This window comes from Plasmopara halstedii, assembly GCF_900000015.1.
Source record: "Plasmopara halstedii genome assembly, contig: Scaffold_2386, whole genome shotgun sequence".
NCBI classification, from domain to species: domain Eukaryota; phylum Oomycota; class Peronosporomycetes; order Peronosporales; family Peronosporaceae; genus Plasmopara; species Plasmopara halstedii.
Genome location: NW_020189293.1, coordinates 2,047,882 through 2,074,337, shown reverse-complemented (window position 1 = coordinate 2,074,337; position 26,456 = coordinate 2,047,882). Strand labels below are relative to the sequence as shown.

The 26,456-nt window shown below is 47.3% G+C and overlaps 8 protein-coding genes across 8 annotated transcripts; 3 read left to right on the top strand and 5 right to left on the bottom strand.

Annotated features, from left to right (window-relative positions):
- Positions 1-4,343: 4,343 nt before the first annotated feature.
- On the top strand, positions 4,344-6,119 carry PHALS_03888 (beta-partial; the record flags this gene model as incomplete). Its single annotated transcript, XM_024718186.1, has 3 exons — positions 4,344-4,378; positions 4,450-4,607; positions 4,771-6,119. 3 exons carry the CDS (start codon positions 4,344-4,346, stop codon positions 6,117-6,119), a joined length of 1,542 nt encoding a protein of 513 aa, XP_024583610.1.
- Positions 6,120-6,453: 334 nt separating this feature from the next.
- Positions 6,454-7,233, top strand: PHALS_03887 (uncharacterized protein; the record flags this gene model as incomplete). The annotated part of the gene is made up of 4 exons (XM_024718185.1): positions 6,454-6,592; positions 6,654-6,706; positions 6,772-6,867; positions 6,919-7,233. 4 exons carry the CDS (start codon positions 6,454-6,456, stop codon positions 7,231-7,233), a joined length of 603 nt encoding a protein of 200 aa, XP_024583609.1.
- A 357-nt stretch (positions 7,234-7,590) lies between these two features.
- Positions 7,591-8,110, bottom strand: PHALS_03886 (Predicted nucleic acid binding protein; the record flags this gene model as incomplete). The annotated part of the gene is made up of 2 exons (XM_024718184.1): positions 7,591-7,641; positions 7,727-8,110. The coding sequence occupies 2 exons, from the start codon at positions 8,108-8,110 to the stop codon at positions 7,591-7,593; spliced, it is 435 nt and encodes a 144-aa protein (XP_024583608.1).
- Positions 8,111-11,260: 3,150 nt separating this feature from the next.
- On the top strand, positions 11,261-11,501 carry PHALS_03885 (uncharacterized protein; the record flags this gene model as incomplete). Its single annotated transcript, XM_024718183.1, has 2 exons — positions 11,261-11,266; positions 11,334-11,501. 2 exons carry the CDS (start codon positions 11,261-11,263, stop codon positions 11,499-11,501), a joined length of 174 nt encoding a protein of 57 aa, XP_024583607.1.
- Positions 11,502-21,422: 9,921 nt separating this feature from the next.
- On the bottom strand, positions 21,423-21,779 carry PHALS_03884 (ac099402_4 22 kda kafirin cluster ty3-gypsy type; the record flags this gene model as incomplete). Its single annotated transcript, XM_024718182.1, has 1 exon — positions 21,423-21,779. One exon carries the CDS (start codon positions 21,777-21,779, stop codon positions 21,423-21,425), a length of 357 nt encoding a protein of 118 aa, XP_024583606.1.
- Positions 21,780-22,253: 474 nt separating this feature from the next.
- Positions 22,254-22,670, bottom strand: PHALS_03883 (FOG: Transposon-encoded proteins with TYA, reverse transcriptase, integrase domains in various combinations; the record flags this gene model as incomplete). The annotated part of the gene is made up of 1 exon (XM_024718181.1): positions 22,254-22,670. The coding sequence occupies one exon, from the start codon at positions 22,668-22,670 to the stop codon at positions 22,254-22,256; it is 417 nt and encodes a 138-aa protein (XP_024583605.1).
- Positions 22,671-24,305: 1,635 nt separating this feature from the next.
- Positions 24,306-24,611, bottom strand: PHALS_03882 (uncharacterized protein; the record flags this gene model as incomplete). The annotated part of the gene is made up of 1 exon (XM_024718180.1): positions 24,306-24,611. The coding sequence occupies one exon, from the start codon at positions 24,609-24,611 to the stop codon at positions 24,306-24,308; it is 306 nt and encodes a 101-aa protein (XP_024583604.1).
- Positions 24,612-24,887: 276 nt separating this feature from the next.
- PHALS_03881 (uncharacterized protein) lies at positions 24,888-25,726 on the bottom strand (the record flags this gene model as incomplete). Its single annotated transcript, XM_024718178.1, has 4 exons — positions 24,888-25,106; positions 25,192-25,274; positions 25,334-25,487; positions 25,547-25,726. The coding sequence occupies 4 exons, from the start codon at positions 25,724-25,726 to the stop codon at positions 24,888-24,890; spliced, it is 636 nt and encodes a 211-aa protein (XP_024583603.1).
- Between the last annotated feature and the right edge of the window lie 730 nt (positions 25,727-26,456).

Sequence of the window (26,456 nt, the reverse complement as noted above, 5' to 3'; positions counted from 1 at the left end):
GCCTTCACCGCATGCGGTGGCGATGTTGACCAGCGTGCCCGTTCTGGCAGAGTGCAGGCAGTCCATCAACATGGACTCTACTTTTTGACGCGACTGGTAATACCGGTATTGTGGTTTGTTTGAAGCGTCTGAGCACGATGGCTCATCTCGCTGCTATGTGACTGGTGTGGCTACAGCCATGCTCTTCCTCGACAAAGTCTTGACTTGCAGGTAATTGCTGTATCGGATAAAGATCTGCGCTTCACAGCAAAATTCTGGGAAACATAGTCTAAGGTACTCGGTCCAATAGTGAGATGTCAGCCGCCGACTTTCCGCAACAGATGGTGAGGCGGACGCGTGAAAAGGGTCGTAAAGGATATCCCTGATGCCTTGCAGAGGTACCGCGGTGCTATAGCTAGTTGCCCCATCAAAATAGTCTTGCTGGTACCAGCCCAGCTTCGTAGCAAGTCATCGATTTCACCTTAGCGGTTGAGCGTCATACGTAGGGTGCGCGACACTAAGGCTGGAGCCACGATAAACAGAAGTGACATGCCGATGCCAACGGCAGGTAAAACGCACACAAGTATGTTGTAGGGCATAATTTTTTTGGCGAAAGCGATTAGACTACCTACACATGCAGTGTCTGCGGTCTATAAGACCAATTTGCGACCGCGCTACATCGGACCGTTCATAGTCGTACCGAAATAGAGATTGCGATACACTATGCAAATCTCGAAGTAAATGCGGTAACTCGTGACCCAATGTGGGCTTACTGAGGCCATAGAATAATCTCTCTTATGCGTTAGTCGAACATGGCGGGCTCGGTGCACGGTGCTTGGTTGCCGAGGGCCTCTGTTGCAGACGAAACAACACCTCCACCGTTACCATCCCCTGTAGCCAAACAACCTTTTTCACCAATGCAGCGACGCGGTTCTGAACCACTGAGGCTTCTTCAAGCCGAGCAGTACGATGACAAAGCTAAAGACGATCCCAATATCAGTCTTATCTAAGCTGCGGTCTCACATCGTGACTCTCGGAGGAATGTCGACGTGCCTCCACACTCACGAGGACTTACGAAAGCCAGCCGTGGAGGGCGAGTCCACCGGCTTTACGAGATGACTCACTAGCACGTGAAACGCTTTTCTAGCCGAAGGAAATTATAAGAACCTGGTGAAGAGTGCCCTTAGTTTCAAACTCATGAAAGATTGAAGATTCACTTAGGCGAGATTGCCCTGGTGCCGTTGTAGCTTACGTACTCTTGTATGAAAAGGCGGGTCCCACAAGATGGTGTGACCGTACATAGATATAAATTACACAAGTTGATGTAATCACACAGTAGTGTGACCGTACATAGATGTTGATTACACAAGTTGATGTAATCACACAGAGGTGTGACTACACCGTAACAAAAAGCCACTACGTGGCAGGATTGCCAGTAGTAATGCATATTACTATATTAATTAGGTCTATGGGGTTTGTATCCACGCAGACTGGCATGCCGAGCGGGTCTTAAGTCCACCCCCTTAGACCACTCGAACAAGACACCGATCAATATAAGACAAACCACGACTGCGATCTTTGCGTATTCTCATTCCTGCTTGCGCAACGACGCAACAATTTGTCAGCCTCGAACAACTTATTACTATATTAGTTTTAAGAACCAAAAGTTTTAGATTTTGCGGTTCTGCCGCAACTAAAACAATTTCAATTTTGACCTTGGCTAATGTTTTAAGTACTCTTGGAGGTAGCGGATTGCGATCCGCTGCACTCGTACTGAATTTTATAGCGAACGTGTGGTCAGTGACCTTAGCTTAGCTTTCTCTAAGCAAAAAGCTACGGAAGCCCCGCGGCATTACGCCTTGATACACCCTCCCTCGTTTAAGGGACAAATTCGCTTATCGTTGCTAAGTAGTAAGTGTGGTCCAGCCTTGTGGTAAGTATACCTTTTGGGTCGTTGCTGTAAAATATGTTCTATGGCGACGAGCGGGAATGTAAACAGCAGGAATTGGTAGTGACGAGTTTCCATCTCGACATCTGCGTCGTGTGTCGCAATTCGCAAATTCAGAATGCATTGACGCTCTGACCGGAGGTCTTCTCTGCTTAAGCTGGCTCACAAAGTCTTAAAACGGGTGGGACAGCGCGTTCTTCTTACCCAGTTTGCAAAGTGAGTAAGGGAATGGGTTCCGCAAGACGCTGCTGCTATACGCGCGGATAATACACCAGAAAAGTGATGACCCGTGGGTCAAGAAAGCGCGCACTGTGAGCTTATGACCCACATAAGTTGACGTGGAGACGATCCGCGCCAGCGTGGCGAGCGACTTCCAACGGTTCAAAATTGTAAGCAGGGCGTGATTTGGACGGAGTCGGCACGACCGTTGCGATGTTTTCAAGTCGAGATCTTCGAGCAAGGTCCAATTTGTTGGTGATGAGCTGGACATCGTCGTGGGTTTGTAAAGCGGGGTGTCGAAACACTTTTCGCTAATAGAAAAGGGCATGGAGTTTGATAATCGCTCCGCGGAAGGCGGAGCGTAGTGAGAGGCTTCCTTGGAGAGCAGCGAGGCCCTGTATTACCGAGGGAAGACGGAGGAATTCTGTCGCAACTTGGAGAAACACTGAAAATATTCTTATCGGAAATACATCGGCATTCTCACCAAAAAAGTCCTTTGGCGCACCAGCCACAAAACTCGCACTTTTGGCTAGGGCTTGCCGAGCATTTGTTTGGTGCTTTGAAGCGAACCCCCGGTATAAGTACGCTCAGATGTGCAGGAACGGTACAGTGCAGAGAGTAAAGTGGAGCTCTAGGCGCGGTAACTTTCGTGGTGTGACCAGTGTCCTAAGAATGTCCCTTAAGTGGGTGGTCGTGTAGCGGGATGTGTTGTGTAATCTTGTGTCCTTACACCTTCCACGTTTGGTACAATTGTATATATATCGAGCAAATTTTGGGTCACACTCGGTCTCAATGCGAATATTCTAAGTGCCGATATATCGGTGTTTATGAAGATGGAACTTTAAAAAAGGGGAGAATGTCGTACACGTGGGCACGTTGAGCGATATATACACTTTAATAATACGAGAGAGTATAACGTGCATATTCAGTATTACTTTAAGAGAAACATATGTCACTCTTGGAACAGTAAGCAAATAAGCACTATATTTACGTTAGAGGCTCTATGTCTGCTCCTTGTGGGAGCGCAATAACCCAAATTTGTTAGCTCAGATTCTGAGAGTCAAGGCTTTTTCTATGAAAAGTGCGCCGCAAACTCGCTGCGCTGGCAATTATGCACTCCACAACTCATCACAAGGTTGCAGCTTGAGCCTTGTATGATACAGCTTTTCACCCTTACTTATATCAAAATAGAGCGCAATTTCTATCGTTGTTCTGAGTCGGACCTGCTTAAGGGCAAGCTCTCACTGATGATGAACTTAAACGACAGAATCTTAAATAATCAAACCTTTTTGTTCTGGACCCCGCAATACTAGCGCCGTTATTGAACGTTATTAATTCAAAGATTGAGAGTTTTTCGATTATAAGCGACTTCATCTCAAAAGTAGGATTGATTTGAAAAGTATACATTACTTAACTTGGCAAATTCCTTGGTCGGACTTACAGCCCGACCACCAATTCTTTTTGCTGACTCGCTACACCCATACTGGTCGAAGCTATATCATCTGAACGGGTTATCACGCTATCTGGATTAGGAAGATGTTAGATACGAGATCAGATAATTTTCAGTTATTCAAAGTCTGTTCCTAATATACAGGAAACAACGTATATGGCTTGTGTCCAACACCTTTAAGACGTCAATCGTTTTCAAACCCTTAATGCAAGATAAGCTACTATCGAAATAATTGGTGGGTATCTGATAATTTTGGAAACTCGAGTTTTATTTTGTATATAACAATATTGCTAAGTTGTAGATTTGGAAGAAAAGTTGTGAAATTACATTCTTGACGCGCCTTCAATGAACTAAAGTGTGAAAATAGAACAATTGATAATTAATACAAGAATTAGCCCTTTGGCGATAAAACGGACAGCTGATCGAAGCATGTTAGACTTCGAGTTAATGCCTGTTGCAGCACAAAGTGAACTGCGACGTTGCAAGGACCAAAATAGTATACTTAGCACAGTAATTCATCCCATAGGCGTTGTGTGCAATATCTATAGTTGACCTAATCCAACGTGAGCCAGTCGTCTCTGTGGGAAGCGGCGTCCGTTACGCGCGCTTTTCGAACAAAACCGCCTTCTTAGCACATTGTAAAATTGCAATTATGGCCCTATGCTTTGAGCGCAAATTTGCGGTTTGTTTAAAAAAATTTATTTTTCACCTCTTCTCCCTAATAAGTCAAGCACAGTGACCACGAGCATGTCATCTGTCCTAGAAACTAAGCAGTTTCGAAAGTAAAAGTGTTTTACTCATAATATTTGTAAGTAAGAGCGCGGGAAAATAATGCTGTTTTGAAACGGCGCAGCTTAAATTTGACGTCAACGGTAATATTTCAAGCGTTTAAACTCGGCAGCCCGCAACTCGTTACTCCTTCATTCGTCAAAAGTCTATTTTCTCCTCAAAGCCCGCGCAGCCATTTAAGAGCCGCTGCAAGAAGCCCGAACAGACGACATACAGCAGCAGGTACGAGACACTCTAGTAGAGCTATAAGCGCCCCCCTTCTCTCGCTTACACCTCGAGTTTAGCTCCCACCCTCTCCGGGGTGTTGGCAATTTTGGGGAAAGGTTGAAAGGGCGCTATGCGATCTTTACAGCTTTGAGTAATGGCTGACCTTGTTTCTATTCAGATAACAACATGAGAGAGCTTGTTCATATCCAGGGAGGTCAGTGTGGAAACCAGATCGGCGCAAAGTTCTGGGAAGTTATCTCTGATGAGCACGGAGTGGATCCCACTGGTTCGTACCACGGCGATTCGGATCTTCAATTAGAGCGCATCAATGTGTACTATAATGAAGCTACGGGTGGACGTTACGTTCCACGCGCCATTTTGATGGACCTGGAGCCTGGCACAATGGACTCGGTCCGCGCCGGCCCATATGGTCAGCTTTTCCGCCCAGACAATTTTGTTTTTGGCCAGACAGGCGCCGGTAACAATTGGGCGAAAGGACATTATACCGAGGGTGCCGAGCTGATTGATTCCGTGCTAGACGTTGTCCGCAAGGAAGCAGAAAGTTGCGATTGTCTTCAAGGTTTTCAAATTACGCACTCACTTGGTGGTGGTACCGGCTCCGGAATGGGCACACTTCTTATTTCGAAAATTCGGGAAGAGTATCCCGACCGAATCATGTGCACCTACTCGGTGTGCCCATCGCCTAAGGTATCAGATACGGTAGTAGAGCCTTACAATGCCACATTGTCGGTGCACCAGCTAGTCGAGAACGCTGATGAAGTTATGTGCTTAGACAACGAAGCTTTGTACGACATTTGCTTTCGTACGTTAAAACTCACCACGCCTACTTACGGTGACTTGAATCACTTGGTGTGTGCTGCCATGTCTGGTATTACCACATGCTTGCGATTTCCTGGTCAGCTAAATTCAGACTTGCGGAAGTTGGCCGTCAATCTGATTCCATTTCCCCGTCTTCATTTTTTTATGATTGGTTTTGCACCTTTGACATCACGTGGCTCGCAGCAGTATCGTGCGTTGACAGTACCTGAGTTGACCCAGCAGCAGTTTGATGCTAAAAACATGATGTGCGCCGCTGACCCTCGCCACGGTCGCTATTTAACTGCCGCGTGTATGTTTCGAGGGCGCATGAGCACGAAGGAAGTTGATGAGCAGATGCTGAATGTGCAAAACAAAAATTCTTCTTATTTCGTCGAGTGGATTCCCAACAACATCAAGGCGAGTGTGTGTGACATCCCGCCTAAGGGTTTAAAAATGAGCACCACGTTTATTGGTAATTCGACTGCTATTCAGGAGATGTTTAAGCGAGTGTCAGAACAGTTCACGGCAATGTTCCGTCGTAAGGCTTTCTTGCATTGGTACACTGGTGAGGGAATGGACGAAATGGAGTTTACTGAGGCTGAGTCCAACATGAACGATTTAGTTTCTGAATACCAACAGTACCAAGATGCCACCGCTGAGGAAGAGGGCGAGTTTGATGAAGATGAAGAGATGGATGAGATGATGTAGACGCTATAGTAATTACGTCTTCTTGGTGCTCGCCTTTGTGAAACTCGCCAGTAGTTTAGCTATCTATCTACTTTGGGAGTTTAGTGCCCTGGCATTCACAGAACAGAAATACTAATTACGTTCATTAATTGCTGCAAATTTTTAAAGTTGACACATCAGTTCTTAAGAAAAAATAGACTTAATGTGCCACGTGTTTAAAATAACTATGACGCTTCCTATCTTTGTCGCTGAAAAAGGTTGAAGTTGCCATTTACAAAATCTATGTAAATGGAAGGTTGTTTCTCATTTTGAGTTCTGACACAGCGTCAAAGCGATTTCTATTAATTTAAAAAGGATGCGGGCCAAGGGCACAAGCATCGAAATGCGTCTGCCAAAGACAACAGTTAAGCCAGGTACCGCCTTTCGAAACGGTTGTGTGAGTGCTGATAATCTTTACAGTTCTAATCGCGACTCGCTGGGTTACGACGTACATCGTACGTTGTGTTACAAAAAGCTTTAATCGATGGTTTTTGGACATGATTACGTCTGTGGCAGGATCCTTGCGAGGCACTAGTTTGCGCGGCACCACCAAACGCTTTATTTGTAGTGTACGCTATTTAATTGTGCCTTACTTAGAAGTTTTGATATTGATTAACAATGTCGTTTGTTGTAGAAAGGTGCCACATCCGAACGAGTTGGTCCTGGCTCCTATGATATCATGAAGAAGCCGAAGGTACTACTATCAGACCCGCCGATTTGCCAGCGGAGCGTGAGTTAAATACTTTATTGATAATCAGAAACGTACCTCATGTGACTCTAGGATTTACCCCTTTCAGATCGACTTACGCAGTGGGGTTGCCAGGTTGACTCGCGATCGATAGATTGCGCGGGGGAATGGAAAAATACGTCCGGGATTCCTTCTGTCACAAAGCATTTGTTTCGCAAGGCACATGATTCAACATGGATTGAGCAAGTTGAGCAACGACATCGCAGAGAAAACCCATCGGCTTATAAAGGTATGGTTGTTTGCCCAAAGCGACAAATGCCAGATTATTTGCTGGGAGTTAGTGAGCCTGCGTATGTGAAAGCAGCAGCTTCTTCCATTCTCGCAACCCAACGATCATGTTGTGATTGATCTACCTTGGCTGCTGAAATAATCTTGTCAAGAATGCCTCTTGCATCATTTATCATTTCGTTTGATTGTAGTGGTACTGACAACTTGATTCGTTACAATACCCAAAGGGCATGAACACGTTGCAAAGTACAGCCGGACAATAACAATATGAGAACAGCACGATTTACTGTGATATTTGTCTTGTATATATACGAACTGATTTGATTGCTGCATCCATAATGATATTGGATAAATGCACGTGCTCAAATACCATAACTTGGACAAGCATTGAGGTTAAAGCACTTATGCTTCCTATATTTTTAGAAAGACTCTTTGTGCAGCCAACTCTTAGCGCTTCATTATAAGTATACATGCCTTCTACTTGGCAGGCAGGGAAGGTGGCCTTTTCGACGGGTTACGTCCTGGAATCTGCGTGTCAAAACACCATCAGTTATTCATTGAATATAAATGCAGCCAGTGAGCCGAATGAACTTGCTTATGATGTTTAACGTACTAGCATGTCGGGATTCTTGGGATCCTTGACCCATGTAACATTACTGACGTTGTTGCTTTCTTTAAAAAGAAGCAAAAATTCGCCCACGCGCTCCACCTTACCACCCCATAAATAAATGCGATTGCTCTTGAGTACAACTTGTGTGGCCATGAGTTGTAAGATATCACCAAGCCGCACGTGCTGCGCTGTCGTCTTTGGCAACACAAGGCTCACACAGCCCGAGTCGTCGCCCACTAACAGCGTGGCGTTATTGCTTATATTCCCCTCATCATTGGCGTTGCACTCTAGTACGATCACTTTAACATTGACCTCCTTGCCGCTCAGTATTGGGCTCAGTTCTTTCACGCGCAGCAGGCTCTGCGTCTTTTTTGGTTTGGTTGTCATCGATGTATTTCGCATTTCAAATAGTCACGCAAATCTCATGACCAATTTAGGTCAAGACCATAATATTTTAGTGCAACTAAACCAAAAAGTCCGCGCCAAATGGATCACTAAGGACCTTTTTACTCTTTTTCCGTGACATATATCTTGAATAAGGTTTATTATGATTAAATACTATATTAATGTCTTACTATGTTCCACTATGTTCGAAAAGCCTGACTTGGATGTACGACTACCTCAAAACTTAAACCAAAGAAATACACTGATTTGTTCAGAATTGAAATTGTATTTGTTTGTTTTAGTTGTGGCAAGGCCACCTACATCTAAAACTTAAACTTTCCTGATTAAATAGTAGAATCTGATTAATAAGCATTTTTACTGGCAGTCCTGCCATGTAGCGGCTTCTTGTTACGGTGTGATTACACCAACTTGTGTAATCCTCACCTCTGTAAGGTCACACCATCTTGTGTGACCGCCCATTCAAACGAGGTTACGTGTTACTCACTTATACTAACAGCACACGCGTCCAACGAACCCCTTCTTTACGGATTGTCTAGCTCTCCTCTGCACTAGTGCTTAGATAATCTGATTTGTGCACTACCGCATTTCTTACAGGAATTGTAGTGTGTACATATGTTCAAGCACACTAAACCTTCCACCACCAAGATATAAATCACGGTGAGGCTCAAACTTGTTTCGTCGTTTCAGGACACTGCTCAATGTGAGCGCCCACTGAGTACCCACTGCACTCCATATCGTGCGCATTACACTTTCTGCTCCAACCAATATCGAAAGTTCATCTCCTGTATGTACCATCATATAGGCCAACAAGGCTCTGAAAAAGTCGCAATCCTTGCGGCCAAAAATCGTAAGCCATTACTGGTGCAAAGGCCAGCCATAGCGACTCTCCGAGTCCTGACCCGACACCCAGATGCTCACGAAGATACAGACGGTAGAGCTGCTCAACGAGAGAGACGGTCTTAGCTCTCCACTTCCTCTTTGCACCAATTACGCACTCCGTATCCCTTCTTTATGGCGGAAAGTGTTTTAACATTTTGCCGCGAACCTCACGACGTACACATCTACGCCAATGATCTGACCTGGCTTAGCGAGCTCATTTTGCCCGTCTGCAAGCGCAAGAGTCGCAACGACCTTTGACGACTCGATCATATCATCAGAAGCTGCTTGCTACGCTGTGACGGAGCCCTTAACGTGCGTGCGGACACTACATCGAACGTCGTATAAGCTAGCAGTACGGCGTGATACAACTAACCAATAGGGAAGAAAATGTGCTTGTGTGCCAACAATTAATTGGCAAGCTGCGATAAATTATACATTGATGCCTCAGATGCGTACCGAGACGGCCATAACTTACTCCCGATCACGATTAGGTAAAGGAGCAGTTTGGCACACATAAAAAACTGCAGTCTTTTAGGTATGTGGTAGATCTTTCACGTATTTTTGCTCGGGGAGCTCGCAGAGGAGACATATATGGCTCATGCACAGAAAAGACTTACCCTTATATACATGTTGGGCCATCATTTCGTAGCGCTCGCTCGACTATTAGTATCTTTTTTCGTGGAGGCCACTCATGGGGTTATCTTGTGGTTCTTACACAACCCTGGACTCGAGGTCCTCATCACGAAGTACAATGGTGTCAGTGTGTACGTTTCATAATAAAAAATTGCTAGGGATTAGAAGTAGCTGTGCGAACGTTAGCGCTTTAACAAAGCGGCATCTGAGTTCCATAAGCTTCTTGTTTTCCAAAGCCTGTTATCAACGTAACAAATGTCACGTTTAGCCCGTATTCTTTACATTCCGCCTCATTGATCGAAGTCATCACACTCTATACTCATAATCGGGGCAACTCGGGAGCGTACTGCATAACAAGTAGCTCTTTGACATGAGCTGGGAAGCTGGCAAAATCTACACGTTAATATTTATCTGCAAATGTTTGAAATAATGCGCAGCCTATGGTAATGGCTGGAGTGTCCCAAAGGGCGTGGAGTGGCCGGTCCTGATCTAAACGAGTCGGAATCCGACCGCACATACAAATTTCTTTGACAGCTTTGATGTGATGACCATATCTTCGGCCGAACTAGAACATATTTCAATATCCTTTTTACTAGCTTGTTGAGGGACCGTGCCATGCCGGTATTATTTGAACTATATTTGCTGGAATAATTATCCAAAGCCAATTCTCAACGTCCAATTGAGCCAGAGACATTAAACAATACACGATGACCTTGATCTGTGTTGGGTTTGTCCGCGAAACCTGCTTTCACTGAAGCCAACTATAAATAAATTTTGTCGGCTTCAAAAGCGCACCTATCCATATTATTGAACAGTGATCAAAGCGCATAGTCTTTTTCGACACACGCATCTGTTTAAAGTGGCTCTTCACACCCGACCCTCCACGCATCGGACGGTTTCGGACGGTATACCGTTGCAACAGGCTTGCTCATAGACATGATGTAGATTGCGGAGCTGCATCAAAAGGCTATCGAACGTCGTTGGCATGTTGGACAGTTTCTGAGGTATGACCAGCCACTTCGAGAGCTTCGCGATGAGTGGTCTTTCATGAAATTATCGATTATAACCCGAATCAGGTCGATAGTACTGAACAAGGTAAAGTCAACTGTCCTGTATCACAGCAAATACTTTTAGGAATCGGTATTTGCGCCGTAATAGTGGCTGCATTTAAGCTTCTAAGCATACACAATCATTACTTTGTTGCCGCTAACTCGGCGTCAAATGTGAAAGCGTCGATGATTTCAACTGACTCTCTTAACGAGCCGTATTTTTAGGTTAGGATATTTGGTGTCAAATACCAGTTCAATTATATATTTTCTGGGCGATAAACGTCGTGATATTCTTTTAGACATATGGTCAACAGTATCCGTGGGATGATTGATGGTACCCGCCCCACTCTTTGCGAGTTTTCTCGATGACGAACTCTACCATGACGGACAAGGATTTGAGCTACCAACCGGGCTATTCAGACGACTATGTTGCATCTGAAGGATAAGCTTCTGCCAAGCTTAATGAGAGCTACTGTCGGTGGTAAAGAAGGAAGATTCTACATTCCCCAGAAATTTCAGGTCACTCAATATCTTTCTCACCAAATCCTGGCTGGCTTCACTGGGCCACACAATGAGCGTGTCGCGCAACTATGCTGGCTTAGAATTATTGCAACATCGCGGCAAGAATGAACTATTTTTTATAGCTTTCACCCCGACTCTTTTACTTTTCCATGTCTTCACCTGCCCTAAAACAGCAGACGCGACACAAAGCCGCGCTTAATCGTCTGCACAGGCTCATGGGTAAAAAGACACTAATACACAGCTGCAACAAAGTGACGCCAGAGCTTCACTCTGATTTGTCAGCCAGTTAATGGTGGTTCATAGCATTGAAGCCACACCGAACGTACGTTTAAAACAATTCCTATATCTGGGTCAAGGACCTGACAGCGGTCAACGCTGTCAAAGTGCTTCACCAAAAGAATCAACATAATTATAGAGCTTTTCACCAGATTCATTGTTGCAAGTTGAATGGATACTGCATCCGCATTTGTCTTCTCTAACGCTTCCGCGTACTGCCGACTATCTTTGTCAGCCGGGCGTTGTGTAGTCGCAAAACATTTCTAATGATATCGGGACTTTTCACGGCTTCACAATGCTTGGGACGTTAATGTCAGAGAACATAAATTTCCCGGCCTTTGTGAAGCCGTGGAAAGCCCCGGTATCATCAGAAACTAGCCACCCTGGACTGTGATCCCATCTCTTTGGATTGTTTCGGGGTTAGGTTCCATCAATCACGACCATTATAGAACATCTCCAGAGGGTCATTTTGTGCCTACAAGAATCTGTAGTATCCCATATAAGGGTTCTTCGGACGATGCTTTCTAGAAGTTCAACCCTTTGTACTTCTCATTTAAAAAGGTGGAGGCACACAGGGCACATATGGTCAATTATAGCGCGAACGTAACATCTGCATGTCACACGACGCTAATAGGCACCATGAAGTTTTATCTGTCTCTTCTCCGCCGCGATAAGATCACGATTAGCGCGTGTATAGAGCTCCCACCTGCCGAACTTCAACTTGCTCTTGCAGCGCGATCGTAGTTCTCCCCTCTAACATAAATGCAATGTATCCAAATATTGGTTACATGAACGCAGAAGGTCTTTGTGCTAATTGTTCCTGCTCCATCGAGATGCCTGTTGTTAACTTCTTTGGAAGAGAGCTATCGATTTCGCAGCGATTTGATTTCTGCTTGCCGACATTGTCTGCTAGTTCTCAATTTACTTGACGGATGAGAAATATTCATGAGCGTACACGCTATACTCACCTCTGCGCGAGCTGCGCACGTCGGCCTTTTTTTCAAGTCAGAAGTACAGCGGGGCTACCGTAGCGCTTTCACTTAGAGGAAGCTTGATTAAGGTCGGCGTCCTTCATTTTATACTTATAACTAGTACAAATGTAGCAATCGCAATCTACTTACTCCGAGAGTAACTACAACATTAACCCACGGCTAATTACCGCTTCCGTTTAATATGTAAACTGTATTTCTCGTTCTTATCTGCGGCAAAGTCGCCTATTTCTAAATTTTTACGTTTTTCTATCAAGATAGTAAGAAACAAATGTATAACTACTGGCTGTTCCAGCCACGTACTGACTCGTTATTTACGTGTTTCCACACCATGTTGTGGTCACACCATCTTGTGTTAACAACACCATTGTGTGATCACTCCATTTTGTGTGACCCGTTACACTCTCCCCATCAAAACTGTGAGCACCTATAGTTCACATTCAACTGTCGCCTCGAACTTGGCTCGCGAGTCTAAGACACTAGAAAATCACCCGGGCCTTTTTCCATTTGTCTGCTCAATGAGTCCTGTGTCGAGCACACGGATGACACCCAGCCTCGCTACTTCCGAGAACGCCCGCAGACAGAGCCCCTTTTCGTCTCCTGCACGCAGTGCAACTCCGGACAGCACGTCTAAAGCTTCAAGGAAAACGCAGCACAAGCTCTCGATAACCGAGAGCCGCACATCGCACCCACCACAGGCAATGGATTATCTCTTCGAGGATTTGGAGGAAGTCGACTACGAGTCGGGTTTTCCTTTACCAGAATGGGAAGAAGAACAGGGTGAGGTGCCCCTGCGGCGTGACGTGATTCCTGCTCAATCCTTGCGGGAACCGTGTCCGTTCCCCGGGGGAAGTGACATCAATACCAATCACCTCGACAAGGCACAGGAGCAGTAGCGGGTGGCTGTCCGCAGGGCAACTCTCATGCGCGCGCATCCACGGTCGGTCCTTGGCCCTCACGTGAAATTCGGCTTCCGCCCGGCAGATCCCGCGACTGAAGCGAAGGATGCGATCACTCGATCGTTGGGTGTCTACGTGGTCAGGCCCCCGGTCACTACACAAGCTGAGTACAACGAACAAAGAGCTCTCCGAGCTCGCTTCTTGGTTCCAGGATACGTACCGCACTCCACTTCGTGCTCAACGAGGAGACGCTCTTGTACTTGCGATGCGGACGATACCTGTAGTGCTCGCCCCTGGCGAAGCAGATGACGGAGAGCTCTTTAAACGATAGGTGCAGCGGCACCGGAGACATTCCTCGCTGTACAACTTACAGTTAAGCCACAGGGAGTGGACGCGCCTGTGGATCTCCATCTTTGAATTGAGTCTGCCAAACTCAAGGTGCGTCGCCGACTTCCTTCGGATTGTCGCCCTGCAACGTATGGGTTGATCGCTCACTCTCTCGCGAGCTGTGTGATTTCTCACACGGGCCAGTCTGCGACCGCAACAGCTCAGGGCCGTAGCTTGAGCTCAGCTCATAGCCCTTCGACTTTCCTGACTATTGCCGTGAGGCGTGGTGCGTACGACGACGCGGAACGTCGTAAACGATCCCATTGACATAAGCGTCCACAACGTCTGGGCAGTCTTGCCAAAGTGGCAGTCCAAACTTTTACGAGTTCTCGAAGTTGGGGCATCCTGCTACTTTACAATTTACCGGGTTTGACCCTGGCGACGACGTCGACCCTCAAGACGTTCCACGTGATAGTTGATACCAACATTCTCGTCGAGAAGAATCGGCAGCGGGTGATGCACCTCGGTCGATCGCCGTCCGGTGGCTCACGATGCTCTGTTAGCGCTGGAGGACAAAATCCGTCGTCATCGGCACTCTGCCGAGCATCTTGCCGAGGTTGCATACCGCTGTGCGGAAGACTTCGAGAGCCTGGAGCACTATGTGCACTGACTGCCTCACGCTGAGCATATCGTGCTCTGTCGGAGCGTCTCTTACCCGTTGAGCAGACGAATGCGTCGCTTCGTGCGAAGGTGGAATGCTTGGCGCCGTTGGAGATGGAGTCCGCTAAACTCCGTGCTCAAAACCAGTTGCTGGTCTAGCTTCTGGTTGGTCAAGCGCCTGTGGGCGCCGCTTCGGTGCCAACGCTTCCGCGTATACTTGTCCCGAATCCCGATACGGCTAAAGCAAGCCCACATAAACACCGGGTGGGTATCCGTTTCGGAAGGTTTAGCCTGCTTGACCAAGACCTTAAAAGATCCGATAATACGTGGACGGAGCTTCGTCTTATAGACAGCAGAAACTGCATGTGTACGAAGGATTTGAGCATTTTTAAAAAACAGGCCTTCGACCTCAACGTTTTCAACATTTCTTCTGCTTCTTCCGTCTGCATATTTATTCTGCATGTCTTGGCTTTCAGCCATCGCATCGCGAACGTGTCGTAAGACACTCAGTCTGGTAGACAGGAAGTCATCGACTCCTTTATGTACAATGAGGGGCTGAAATCAGCTAGCTATTCGTCTCCCACCAAGCCCTGAACCATGGGAAACAGGCGTCAGCGGGACGCGAAGATGAATGATCTCGTTCACACAGAACGGCGTGTAGCCAGTAGACGAATGCACTGCATTGTTCAAAGCGAACTCTACGGGTGGCAGCATGGCGCTCCAGCGCCTCAAAGTCACAGCGCACACGCTGCGTCGGACGTCCTCAACTACGCGCTCAGTTTGGCCATCGGTCTATGGATAGTCCGCCGTTGCGACATCCATGAGAAGTTTCGTCTACAATCTTCAAAGTGCTTGGTGCCTAGCACTTTAAAGATTGTAGACGAAAACTTCTCAGCGAAGCGTGGGTCCGTGTCAGCGACAATTGACTCCTGGAGTCCAAGTAGTCGAAAGGCAAGATCGAAAATCAGCGTCGATGGTGCCCGGCACTGCCGCATTATGAACCATCTTGCCCAAACGGTCTACAAAGACCACCAAGCCCGTGTTACCCGCCGAGTCCTTCGGCAGGCCAAACACAATGTCCATACGCATGTACTGCTAACATCCGGAGGGTATGGGCAAACTGACCAGCGACGCCGACACATTCAGAGAGGGTCTTATCCTTTGACACATCCCACACGTGCACACATATATGCTCGTCCATTTGTACAACTTGGGACATCAGTAGTGGCAACTCACAGCGCTGTACAGCTTCTTACGACCGAGATTACCATGTCGTAGGCCTCATAGAATAAACGGTACTTCTAATCCACATCGTGGGAGCCACAATTTGTGGCGTATCCGTCTAATCGGTGCTATAATACAGTAATCCATTATTCAAGGAATATCAATGCAACCGCGCACGCAGTCCTGACAACAACTTTTTGTCCGAGTTTCCAAACTCCTTTCTCCCGATAGCCTGTACCAGCGCTACGCACATATCATCACCCTCGTACGCGGCGCGAATCAAATCCGCCATGAACGACTTCACCGTCGTAACAGGAGCAAGCTCATAATCTGGTCTGCGTGAAAACGCATCAGCCAATAATTTCTGCTTTCCTGGCATATACTTCACCGCAAAGTAATATTCTGTGAAAAAGGTGAGCTACTTGGCAATCCTCTGCGGGAGATGAGGCGACTGAGTCGCAGTACGTAGTGACGCATGATCTGTGTAGATCATAAAGGGTTGGAGCCGTGCAGGTGCATCCTGAATTTGACAAATGAATTTTTCATCGCAAGTAATGCCTTGTCGTGAACTGGGTAGTTCTTCTCTGCAGCGATGAGCTGGCGAGATTCGAGCGCGATCACCCGAACTCGGAGTGCACAGCCGATGACATTGTCCGAAGCGTCACAGACGACACTGAAAGGTCGATCAGGGTCTGGTTAACGCCGTCATTAGTGTATTAAGGGGGTGTATTTGACCCCGTCAAAACCTTAACGATACTCGGTGTCCCAACACGATTCTTTATCCTTGTTAAGGCGATCAGCGATGGCTGTGTCATTTCTGTGTAGTTCTTGTGGTATTTGTGCAAGTAGTTGGCGAGACCAAGCCAATTGCGCAAGTCATTTTGATTCTTTGGAACCCGCCAGTTCACAATCGTCTTGAATTTAACGAAATTCGCTCGAAACCACGCTTCCCAATGATGCACTCTAAAAAGGGAATTTCTTCCACACCGAAGATGCATTATCGGCATTAGCATACGGCTTTTTCGTGCGCATGCACTCGAGCACCGCCCTCGAATGAACGATGTAATTGACCTCATCTGTCCTTCCGTATCCCGCACGACTGTGGACGAAGATGTAGTCAAAGTATGGTTGCGCTTACGTCCGGTGGGGCCTAAAAATTGCGTCACAAGACGTTGCTGATGCATCCGACAGTCCTCGAGACATCATCAGCCACTCTCAGAGCATCCTGCTCGGAATCCTCACCGCTTTCAGCAGAATATTACTTACTCGCATGGGCAATTGGCAATACCCATTGACCAAGGCGAGTGTGCTGTTCTTTATACAGCCAACTATATTGTTCTGGATAACATCCTTTTAAGAATTGGCGTCTGTGCCGGAAGGTGGCAGCATTTAGCTAATTGTAAACGATTTGCTACTTGCCGTTTGATTTTCGGACACAAAACATGGAGAGACTTGCTCTCACGCACCATTCCTACCTCGTGCATCGCACGGAAGAAGGCGTAAATGATGTCGCACTGCTTCTTGGGCAGTGGCCATTGGCGTGTTATGCAGTATTTGGCTTCAGGATCTCATAATGCACACCTTGGTCCAAAAGTAGGACCGATGGTGGTCTTTACAGACGACGTCTTGAAATATCTGTACCAAAGGATAGTTTGATTCGTCAGGATTGGGGATCCACTTTGTGCGTTCAGCACTCTCTTGGTGTCCTCCAGGACAGCTTCATCCAGAAGCGACGACGAGTTTATATCCTCATTTGGCTGCATAATGACCACTTCGACTAAAACGCCTGCCTTCAAGGCACCGCCAGACTCTTCGAAGAACATCTCGTCTAGCTCAGAAGAACATCCATCGGAGGACCAGCCTCGATGGTGACGTCGCCGTCTATCTCCCCCGTCATACCGTTAACGAGGGTGTATAGCTGTGCGCTATCATCTATGGTAGACTCATCCTGGTTGGGTCAGGGGCGGCGCCCGGCGGCTTGCAACTAGCATGCGGCGTCGCCGTCGCATTTCCACAGAGATTTTACGTCTTGGCGAGACCATTGTGATCGCGCACTCAGAGTCGCCCACTGTCCCCACTCCCTGCTCCACCGGAGATCTGATGTTATTAACAACATAAACGAAGAGCTGCTAGTTCCGCTGTCTTTGACGATGAATAACGTGTCTTCAGCGCGCATTTGAAGGGCCTTGCACAAGATTCCTCGGACCTCGTCCGACCATGCCACTCTTGGCATGCTGCAACTACCTTGATACTTGAAGAGTGCTCAGTGGGTTACGCCACTCCACGTTAATCACTGGGGCCTCGCCCTCGATACCTAGGCCCTTAAGCGACCATGCCACGCATGGCATGCTGTGACTGCTCCGATACGTGAGCAGCGCTCAGTGGATTACGTGCCACTCCACGTTCAGCCCGTGATCCATACTCGGGACTCCTGTCCGATACACCTTTGGTGTTTACCAACCCGGATACTCCGATCTCCAGCATGTTGACCGTCTCGGTTCAGTGCCCGTGCCAATATCGTTTTTGCCACCTCGCAGAGGTGGTTAATGACTCATCAAAGCTCCGCCAAGATACGCGCGTGCAGCGCCAAGATCTTCGCGCTCCAGTCGATCTATGGTTCATGGTGTTCCAGTCATGCCATTCCAAGAGTAAGGTCATATCTTGGATCCAAGTCTAGGACAAAGCAGCGTTTCACGCTATCAAAGTCAAGAAACTTGACATTGAGGTCCGCAGGGACCTTCGGCACCGTGACACATGTCCCTGTCTCTAAGCGAACAGTGATGGTGTCACTTAACCACACTTTCAGCACTTCAGCATACAGCTGGCTTCTTTCGATCGTGGAGCGTCGAGCATGATTGCCCAAGCCCCCGAGTCGATCAGGATCTTCCATGGCTTCTCAAAGCCCTTCACGTCGCTTCCGCGACCAGCAAGCCCGGCTTGCAACCACGTTTCGTGTTCAAGAGCACGGAGCTCTTCGGGTCCGGGTCCCGCTCCTCCCTATATCTTCGAGGCTTAACAGAACTCAGTTTCTCCAGTAGGCCGCGCCGCGCCAATTAAGTGTTGTCATTCTCCCGTGACAAAGCAGAAGACTGGTAGGAAGCGGGACGTCGGTTCGATGAACCTTTATGCGCCATGCGCAGGGGAATACCAATCCGAAGATGACAGGTGTCTCCACAAACAAAACAACGTTGTGAGTTCAAACGCTGCTCGGCAGCTTAGAGCTCTACCTACTCTTTCTCAGCATATCTGAGATCCATTGGCTCAGACCAGCTCGACGAGCTATTAGGGTGTTTATCTCAACCAAGTCGTGCCAGCTGAAAGTTGAATTCGATATTCAATGCCACATATACCGCTTCATCCAAAAAAGAAGTGTGCTTACGGAAGACATCCATTCTGGCAACGCCAGTGTGGAGGCCCTCTATAAAGACGGTCTCTGTGACGCCTCGAGGATAATATCGGCTGCTGTACCGGCGAAGAGAGTACGCAACTCCTGGACAAAGTCCACCAATTTCTCATGCCCAATCGGGCGACAAGGAAACGCGATCGCACGCGATATGCTGGTTAGGCGGCGAGAATACTCGTAAAAGCTGCACCTTCAGCTCGTCCAGAAGGGAAACGCCGCTTCGACCGAAGTGTCGCACTTCAGTACCCTTTTCGCGCTCGATCACCGAGTCTTGAAGATAGGTGCGCCACGCGCTGTTGTTCGGCCTGGAGCATGGCGGACGCCATAGCCATCTCGGCTTCTCTCACAGAGAGCAGGAAATCCCTCCATCTTTGCCCTCATAGGTCTTATCAGTCGGGAAGAGTCATTTGTCGCCGATGGTGGCGTCAGGGATGCAGTCGACGCCGACATTTTCTGCTGTAAGTGCTATAGTAGAGCATTGTCATAGCTTGAAAACCCTTCAGGCGCGCGCTTGTCGCATCAGGCCTTTGCGAAGCGAGGTGTTGCACGCCCTCAGGGCCAAGAAGAAACATCACCATTTTAATTTCGTCTTGCATGCCCTTGGGCAAATAGGAGAACTGCTCCATCCTCACAGAGGGGTGGACGGAACGACTCAGGTGCAGATTGATTACAGGTGCTACAAAGTGCAGCGGGGCTGCCGTAGCTCTTTTGCTTAGAGAAAGCATGGTTAAGGTCGGTGACCTTTGTTTCAATACCTAGAACCAGTACGAGCGTAGCGGATCGCATTCTGCTAACTCCAAGAGTAACTACAGCATTAAGTCAAGGCTAATGAACTCTTACGTTTAATACGTAAACTGCATTTCTCAGTTTTTCTGCGGCAAACCGCCTATATCAAAATTTCTAGGCTTTTCTACCTATATAGAAATTGTATAACCTCGTTCTATTTTAGCTACGTACTGACTTGATGTTTACGTGTTGCCACACCACCGTGTGCTCACACCATTTCGAGAAGGGGCCAGGGTAGCTTATTATGGAGCTTAAATGACCAGTATCAATAAATTAAAGTGCGTAAAACTGTCGCATTTGCAAGCACACAGAAATCGAGTAAAGGCTTTCGAAATCGTGTGCAGCGAAGACGTCGATACTTTTATGAGGACTTCCTCGAGCATCAATATTGCACAAACCCAGTTATATATTTTTTAGGATCGATTAGGCTGCACCGCAGTATGATGCTGTATTGCGATAAACACATTAGTGCAGTGATGCCAGAGATGTGGGGACCTGGTCAATGGATTGGCGACCCCCCATAGCGCTGTTCCCCAAAGTAAACGGTTTTGTGTGGTAAATTTTACTCTTGATAGAGCTTGCGATGGTATTACCAGTGCTCATTATTTGCGAAGGATGTGGAAGGACGCTGACGGATGCCTCGGTCACTTCGACCCTCACTTGATGCTAAACTGATATAGACCTTGACAGCAGGGTTAACCAGATATGGACAACGCTGCTCAGAACCCTGAAGCTTGATGAATATTAATCCTTTTCCTTACATTTTCATAAAGGAGTGGTGCAGTGGGCGACGAGGTATTTCATACATCTATCCATTGTTTTTAGATGAGGTTGATAAGGGTTTGGGAAGCAAGCAACTCACAAATAAGAACAGTCTATTACACAAGCTGGGGCTAAACATAATCATTCCAATCGGAACTCAGAATGTGCAGCTAGACATAATTTTGTATATGCATGTTCTCGTGCACAGATCACACACAAGATACACACTAGAGCTACCGGATAAGGAAGGCGAGTAAGTATATAAATGAATATCACTCCACAATTGGCGATTTGGAGTGGCATCTATATATATAATTGTGACACCTCCAACCTACTGAATCTCGAATTTACATTTTCAGAGTTGGAGTTACGTACTTGGTGCTCTTGTGACCTGGCACTAGGCGGCAATTCAAGAGTGATATTTGTCTAGCGTTAGAATCCTGGTTCAGAGAACTTACATCCAGTTCTAATGCTACGTGTAAGTAATATGCATTTGTTCCTATCCAATGAGTGTATTCTGGAACGTCTCAGACTGTTTACTGTCCTTCTTGATTTAGGTAATCTTCTTTCTCTCGAATATTCTAGAACTTCCTTGGATAACTGGTACTCGTTAACCAACGCACAGGTTATTAGTTACATTCTCCCGCCTTATTTGTTGAGTCCTTGCCTCCAAGTCCTTCAGCATCGACTTTCAATGTGACATTTGGCAAAAGTTGTCTTGTCCTCTGGATGGCCTGCCCATTTCATTAGAAATTGCCGTCTTCCTTTGACTGTCTTCATCTTCCGTAGGGCTTCGATGACGTACGTTGTTTAGTTTTCCTGCACCACAACAGGTGTGCTCTTTTGCTGCGGTCTTTCTTCGAATGTGCTTGGATTGTCTGGACACTACTCCAGTTGTTCCACGTTGAACACTCCGTTCATGAATTGCATGGATTCTGGCAACTCCAATCGGTACACGAGGTCCGACAGCCTCTTGAGAATCTTGAACGGTCCGATGTATCTGTCTACAAGTTTCTTGCAGCTGTTGTCTTGTTCTCGCACAGCGTGATGAATTGTGATGTTCTTCGAGTTCAGCAGTCCCCATTCTCCAATATCTAAACTCTCGTCGCGTCGCTTGCGATCGTAGTATCGTTTCTGCTGCTCCTGAGCTGCTTGGAGCGATCGCTGCGCCAATTGGATGACGTCTTGCCTCCTTGTTTTGAATCTGATTGCCAGCTCGTTTGCACTCTCCGAGATGCCCATCGGATTTTGTGGTGTTTGTTACGCATCCACTTCGAATAGACTGAACTCGGAGTATTACGATGTCAGAGTTGCGTGCGCATACTCTATGGTTGCCAGCCACTCCTTCCAATCGTCGCCGTGATACAACACACGAGACAATGCAGGGAGTCTTTCAGCGTTCGATTCTGTCTCTCCATTTGTCCGTCGGCTTACGCTCGTCAGCCACTGTCATCGATTGTTTGACGCCCATTCTGTCCATAAGTCCTCTCCACAACGTTGACACGAACGCTGGTTCTCTATCCGACATAATCTGCTTTGGCAGTCCAAAGTATATCACCACATGATTGATGAACTATTGGTTGTTTTGTGAGCTGTCACTGTCTGCTTCGTTGGAATGTAAACAGCTCTTTTGGATAGTCTGCAAACCACTGAGTCGCATCCCTCGGACTCTGGCAGTCCGGTGATGAAGTCCATGCTGACCGAATCCCAACACTCTTATGGAATCGCGATCGGTTGGATCATTCCTTGCTTCTTCTGGATCGAGGTCTTGTACCGCATGCACGTCTTGCACGTTCGCACATACGTCTTGATGTCTTCAAGCATGCTATTCCTCCAGAACCACATCTTGACAGCGTTGGCGGTTCGCTCGATGCATGGGTGCGCTACTGTTCGTGCGTCCTGATGGTTGTTCAGTATTGCCAGCTTCAGCTCTCGACTTTCGGGCACACACCGCTGCTCCACCTGGTTCTCAGACATGCAAAAAATCAGTCCATCTTCCACTGTGAAGTTGGTCGGGTCTCCTCTGCCTTCCATTATCTTGGTATAGAACTTTTTCTCCTTGTATGCTCGCTCAAAACTATTTCTCGTGCTCTTCTCCAACTCTGCGTGAAGGTTGTTTGCCTCGAGCACCATTCTCTTCTCTCCTTTGTTTTTTCATACCCTTCATACTTTGGGAGTCTCTGCATTCCATATAAGCTCATGTCTCTTCTCGACACCGAGTAGAGTGTGTCTTTGAACTTCTCCACCTATAAGTAAGCCAAATTGATTTCTTGTATTGACAAGGCATCTGCGACTACATTCTCCTTGCCAGGTTAATGAATCAGCTTAAAGTCGTACTCTGGAAAGAAGTCAAGCCATCTCGCCAGTCTTCCTGACACTTGCGGTCCACTTGCACGCTAAAATGTCCGTGATTCCGTGCAGATACGGTCTCTATTTTGCAATTCACAACTTGATGGCGTACAGCTCTTGGTCATGCGCTGGCTATCTCCGTTCTGTGTCGCTTAGCTTCTTGCTGTAGAACGCAATCGGTAGATCTTTTCCATCAAACTCTTGCAAAAGCACTCATTCCACGTTACTTCCAGACGCATCCGTCGAAACCATAAACGTTTTTTTCTATCTGGGAGTCGCAGCGCTGGTGCTTGTTGCAGCGCAAGCTTGATCTTGTGAAACGCATGTTGATGGTGATCACTCCATCCCCATTCCTTGCTCGACTTGAGTAACTCACTGATAGGCAACACAATATCTGCGAAGGACGGGATGAACCGTCGATAATAGCCCGCGAGTCCCAAGAACCTCTACAAATCCTTTGTACTCGTCGGTGCCGGCCACGCTTGGATTGCCTGCACCTTCTTCGGATCCATGTGGACTTCTTTGCTGTCGATGATGTGACCCAGGAAATTGGTCTCGCTCTGTCCGAACTGACACTTTTCGTGATTCGCATACAGCTCGTTCTCTCGCAGCAACCCGAACACTGCTCTCAAATGCTCGCGATGCAGCTCCCTTGTCCGACTGAACACGCGTATGTCATAGAGGTACACGACAACGAATGTAAATGAGAAAAGATACGTCTCATCAGCCAGCTCCATGTGCCTGGCATTCCAGAAAGTCGCATGGGTGTCACGCATCAGTGTACGTTCTCGAGCTCTCGGCGATCCGCATCTGATGGCATCCCTTTTGCAAATCGAATGTCTAAAACGTCAAAAATCCCTGCATCTGGTCAAACAGCTAGTTGATCATCGGTAGCGGAATCTTTGGTATCTCGCTCGCATCGTTATCGAAAGTAGCGGACCCATCAAATCGGGGCATTCGGGTCTCCTGATCGCAGCCAATCTGCTCGCGAAGAAAAATTGTTTGTCGCGGCAATCTTTTTGGGCACGCCAAATATGCTAGATACCTACGGTGACTCGGACAACTCGATCCACTTCTTCTTCAGCAGACTGTCCAAGAACTTTTGCAGTGCCTGGCGCTCGACGTGCAACAGTCAAAACGGTTGTCGATTGCCCAGCTATGCTCCCGGCTTCAGCTTGATCTCGATCTCCACTTTCCTCTTTGGCGGTAATCTGTCTGGTAAATGCTCTGGAAAGACATCCTGAAATTCCTCCAGCAGCTCCTTGATCTCTGGCATCGCTTCGTTTTCTTTTCCTTTCTCTTCCGTATCGTTTTCCATTCGGACTTTAACATGGAAAACCTCAGCATACTTTGGTTGTCTCAGCTTTTGTCGGAGCTCGTCTCCTTTCACCTCTTGGCACTCCGGTGACTCTGCAAATGTCACTTGGTGTGTCCTCCAGTCGATTGCAGGGAACAAGACATCGTGTGTGATGAGAGTTCCCACTCTAGCATCGGTTCGCTATGGAGAATCTGGCCGTCCACCTCTAGAGTTAGTCGAACCAACTGGACAATTTTTGTCTCCGTTTCTGTGCCATCAAATCGCTTGGCAGTGGCCGAAATCGTTTTTTCGATCTTGAAGCTCAGTCCTGGACGAATGAGATTCGAAGTGGCTCCGGAGTCGATCAATATCCTGACTCGCTTTCCGTCACGTAAACCCTTTCTTACAATCGGCTCATCGGCACTCATTCTCGTCAACACCACTTCTGACTAATTGATCCGCATGCTGGCTGCTTGTGTCTTGCTCAGCTGAAAGGAATCGGTTTTTCCATTGTATTAGCTCATTTCCACGTGATGCGCTTTCACCACATTCCTTCTGTTCTGCATTCCTCTGCTGCTCCTTCCATTGTTCTTGCTGTGATCTTTTCCATTATCTCTTTCATGATCTCTTCTCGTGTTCTGATAACAATTTCGCGATTTGTGACCAGGTTTCTTGAATGTGAAACACAGATTTTGCTCGTCGCACTACTGCTTTTCGAATATCGCATTACAAATCTCCATGTCTTGACTGCTATCGTCGTTTAATGCACCAAAATGAATCCGATACACTCTCGGAGGCTTCTTGTGTCTCTCTCGATCTTCTTGTTGTGGGAAGTAGACATCTTCGTACGCCTTCGCAGCGGCTATGGTCTCTTCCAGATTAGCGCACCTAGTGAACTGCACCATCTTCCGAGTCTGGTCCTTCTAAACCGAAATAAACACATTTTGTCGATCCAACTTCCTTATTTTTTGGATCTGCGCTATGATCGTCGGATACTTCACAACGTACTTGTCGAAGTTCATCCGATGCGCGTCCTTTGCCAACTGTCGCAACTGCCCTCGCAGGATATTCTGGTATCCTCTTGGCACAAACTGAGCATACAATACTGCTTCGATTTCCTCGAGACTCTTCGCCTCTCTTCCGCTCGCACACATATCATGGTACCAAGCCGATGCGCTTTCTCTCAAGTTGCCCACGACCATCGCCACGATCCTTTGTTGGTATCTTCCGCGTACTCGTCGATCAGCTTTGCACGTAGATAGTTCTTCACTTGGATCAGGAACGCGTGCACTCCTTCCATCGGTCTTTATGAAAACTGTGGCATGGACAATCCTTCCGCTCTGCCATCCCCTGAAACAATCACCTGGGGTGCTCTTCTTTTCTCCTGTGCAGCGCTCTCCTTGTGGACGACTTCACTCTCTACGCGTCGAATGTCTTCATTCATTTGCCTCAACATCACGCTCGTTTGATGTTCCCTGAGCTCTTCTGGGCTCGCATGCGCTCTTATAATCGCGTCTTGCATGCCTCCCATCTGCCACGTCATGTCTTCTCGCTACTTCTCCATCGCTCTCTCCATCGACACTTGCTGTTGACTCAGCGCCTGCTGCCAGCTTGTCGCCCTTTGCTCCATAGCGTTCGCCATGCATCTCATCAGGTCCTCCGCACTCATTACGTTTGATCACTGGAAACTCGGTTGTTCTCTCTCTCGCTTGAGATACAGCCAGCACACCTAGGTGTTCAGAACCGAAGGATCTACAAGCAATTCCCCCTCAGCTACTGACCACTTTCTCAAGTGTCTTGCTTGTGTGCTGATGCAGTCTTGGTCTGTAGTCTTGAGTCGGGAGTCTTGAATCAGACGCCGCTTGGTTGGAACGTGGACTGGGATAATGTTGTCAACCAACAAGTGCTACTAAATATGACCTTAGCACTAGGCGGCAAGTTCAAGAGTGATCTTCGTTTAGCGTTAGAATCCTGGATCAGAGTACTTTCTAATGCTACGTGTACGTAATATGCAATACTATTGGCTAACATGCATTAATTCCTATCCAATGAGTGTGTTCTGGAATTCCTCGGACTGTTTACTGTCCTTCTTGGTTTCGGTAATCTTCTTGCACTCGAATATTCTCGAACCTCCTTGGACAACTGGTACTCGTTAACCAGCGCACGGTTAATTGGTTACAGCTCAGGTCACTAAGGCTCCCTACCCCCTCACCACTTTTAGTACTTGGTCAGTTTTTATAGTTGCTGTGTAACGAGGTTACACGTACCCTGGG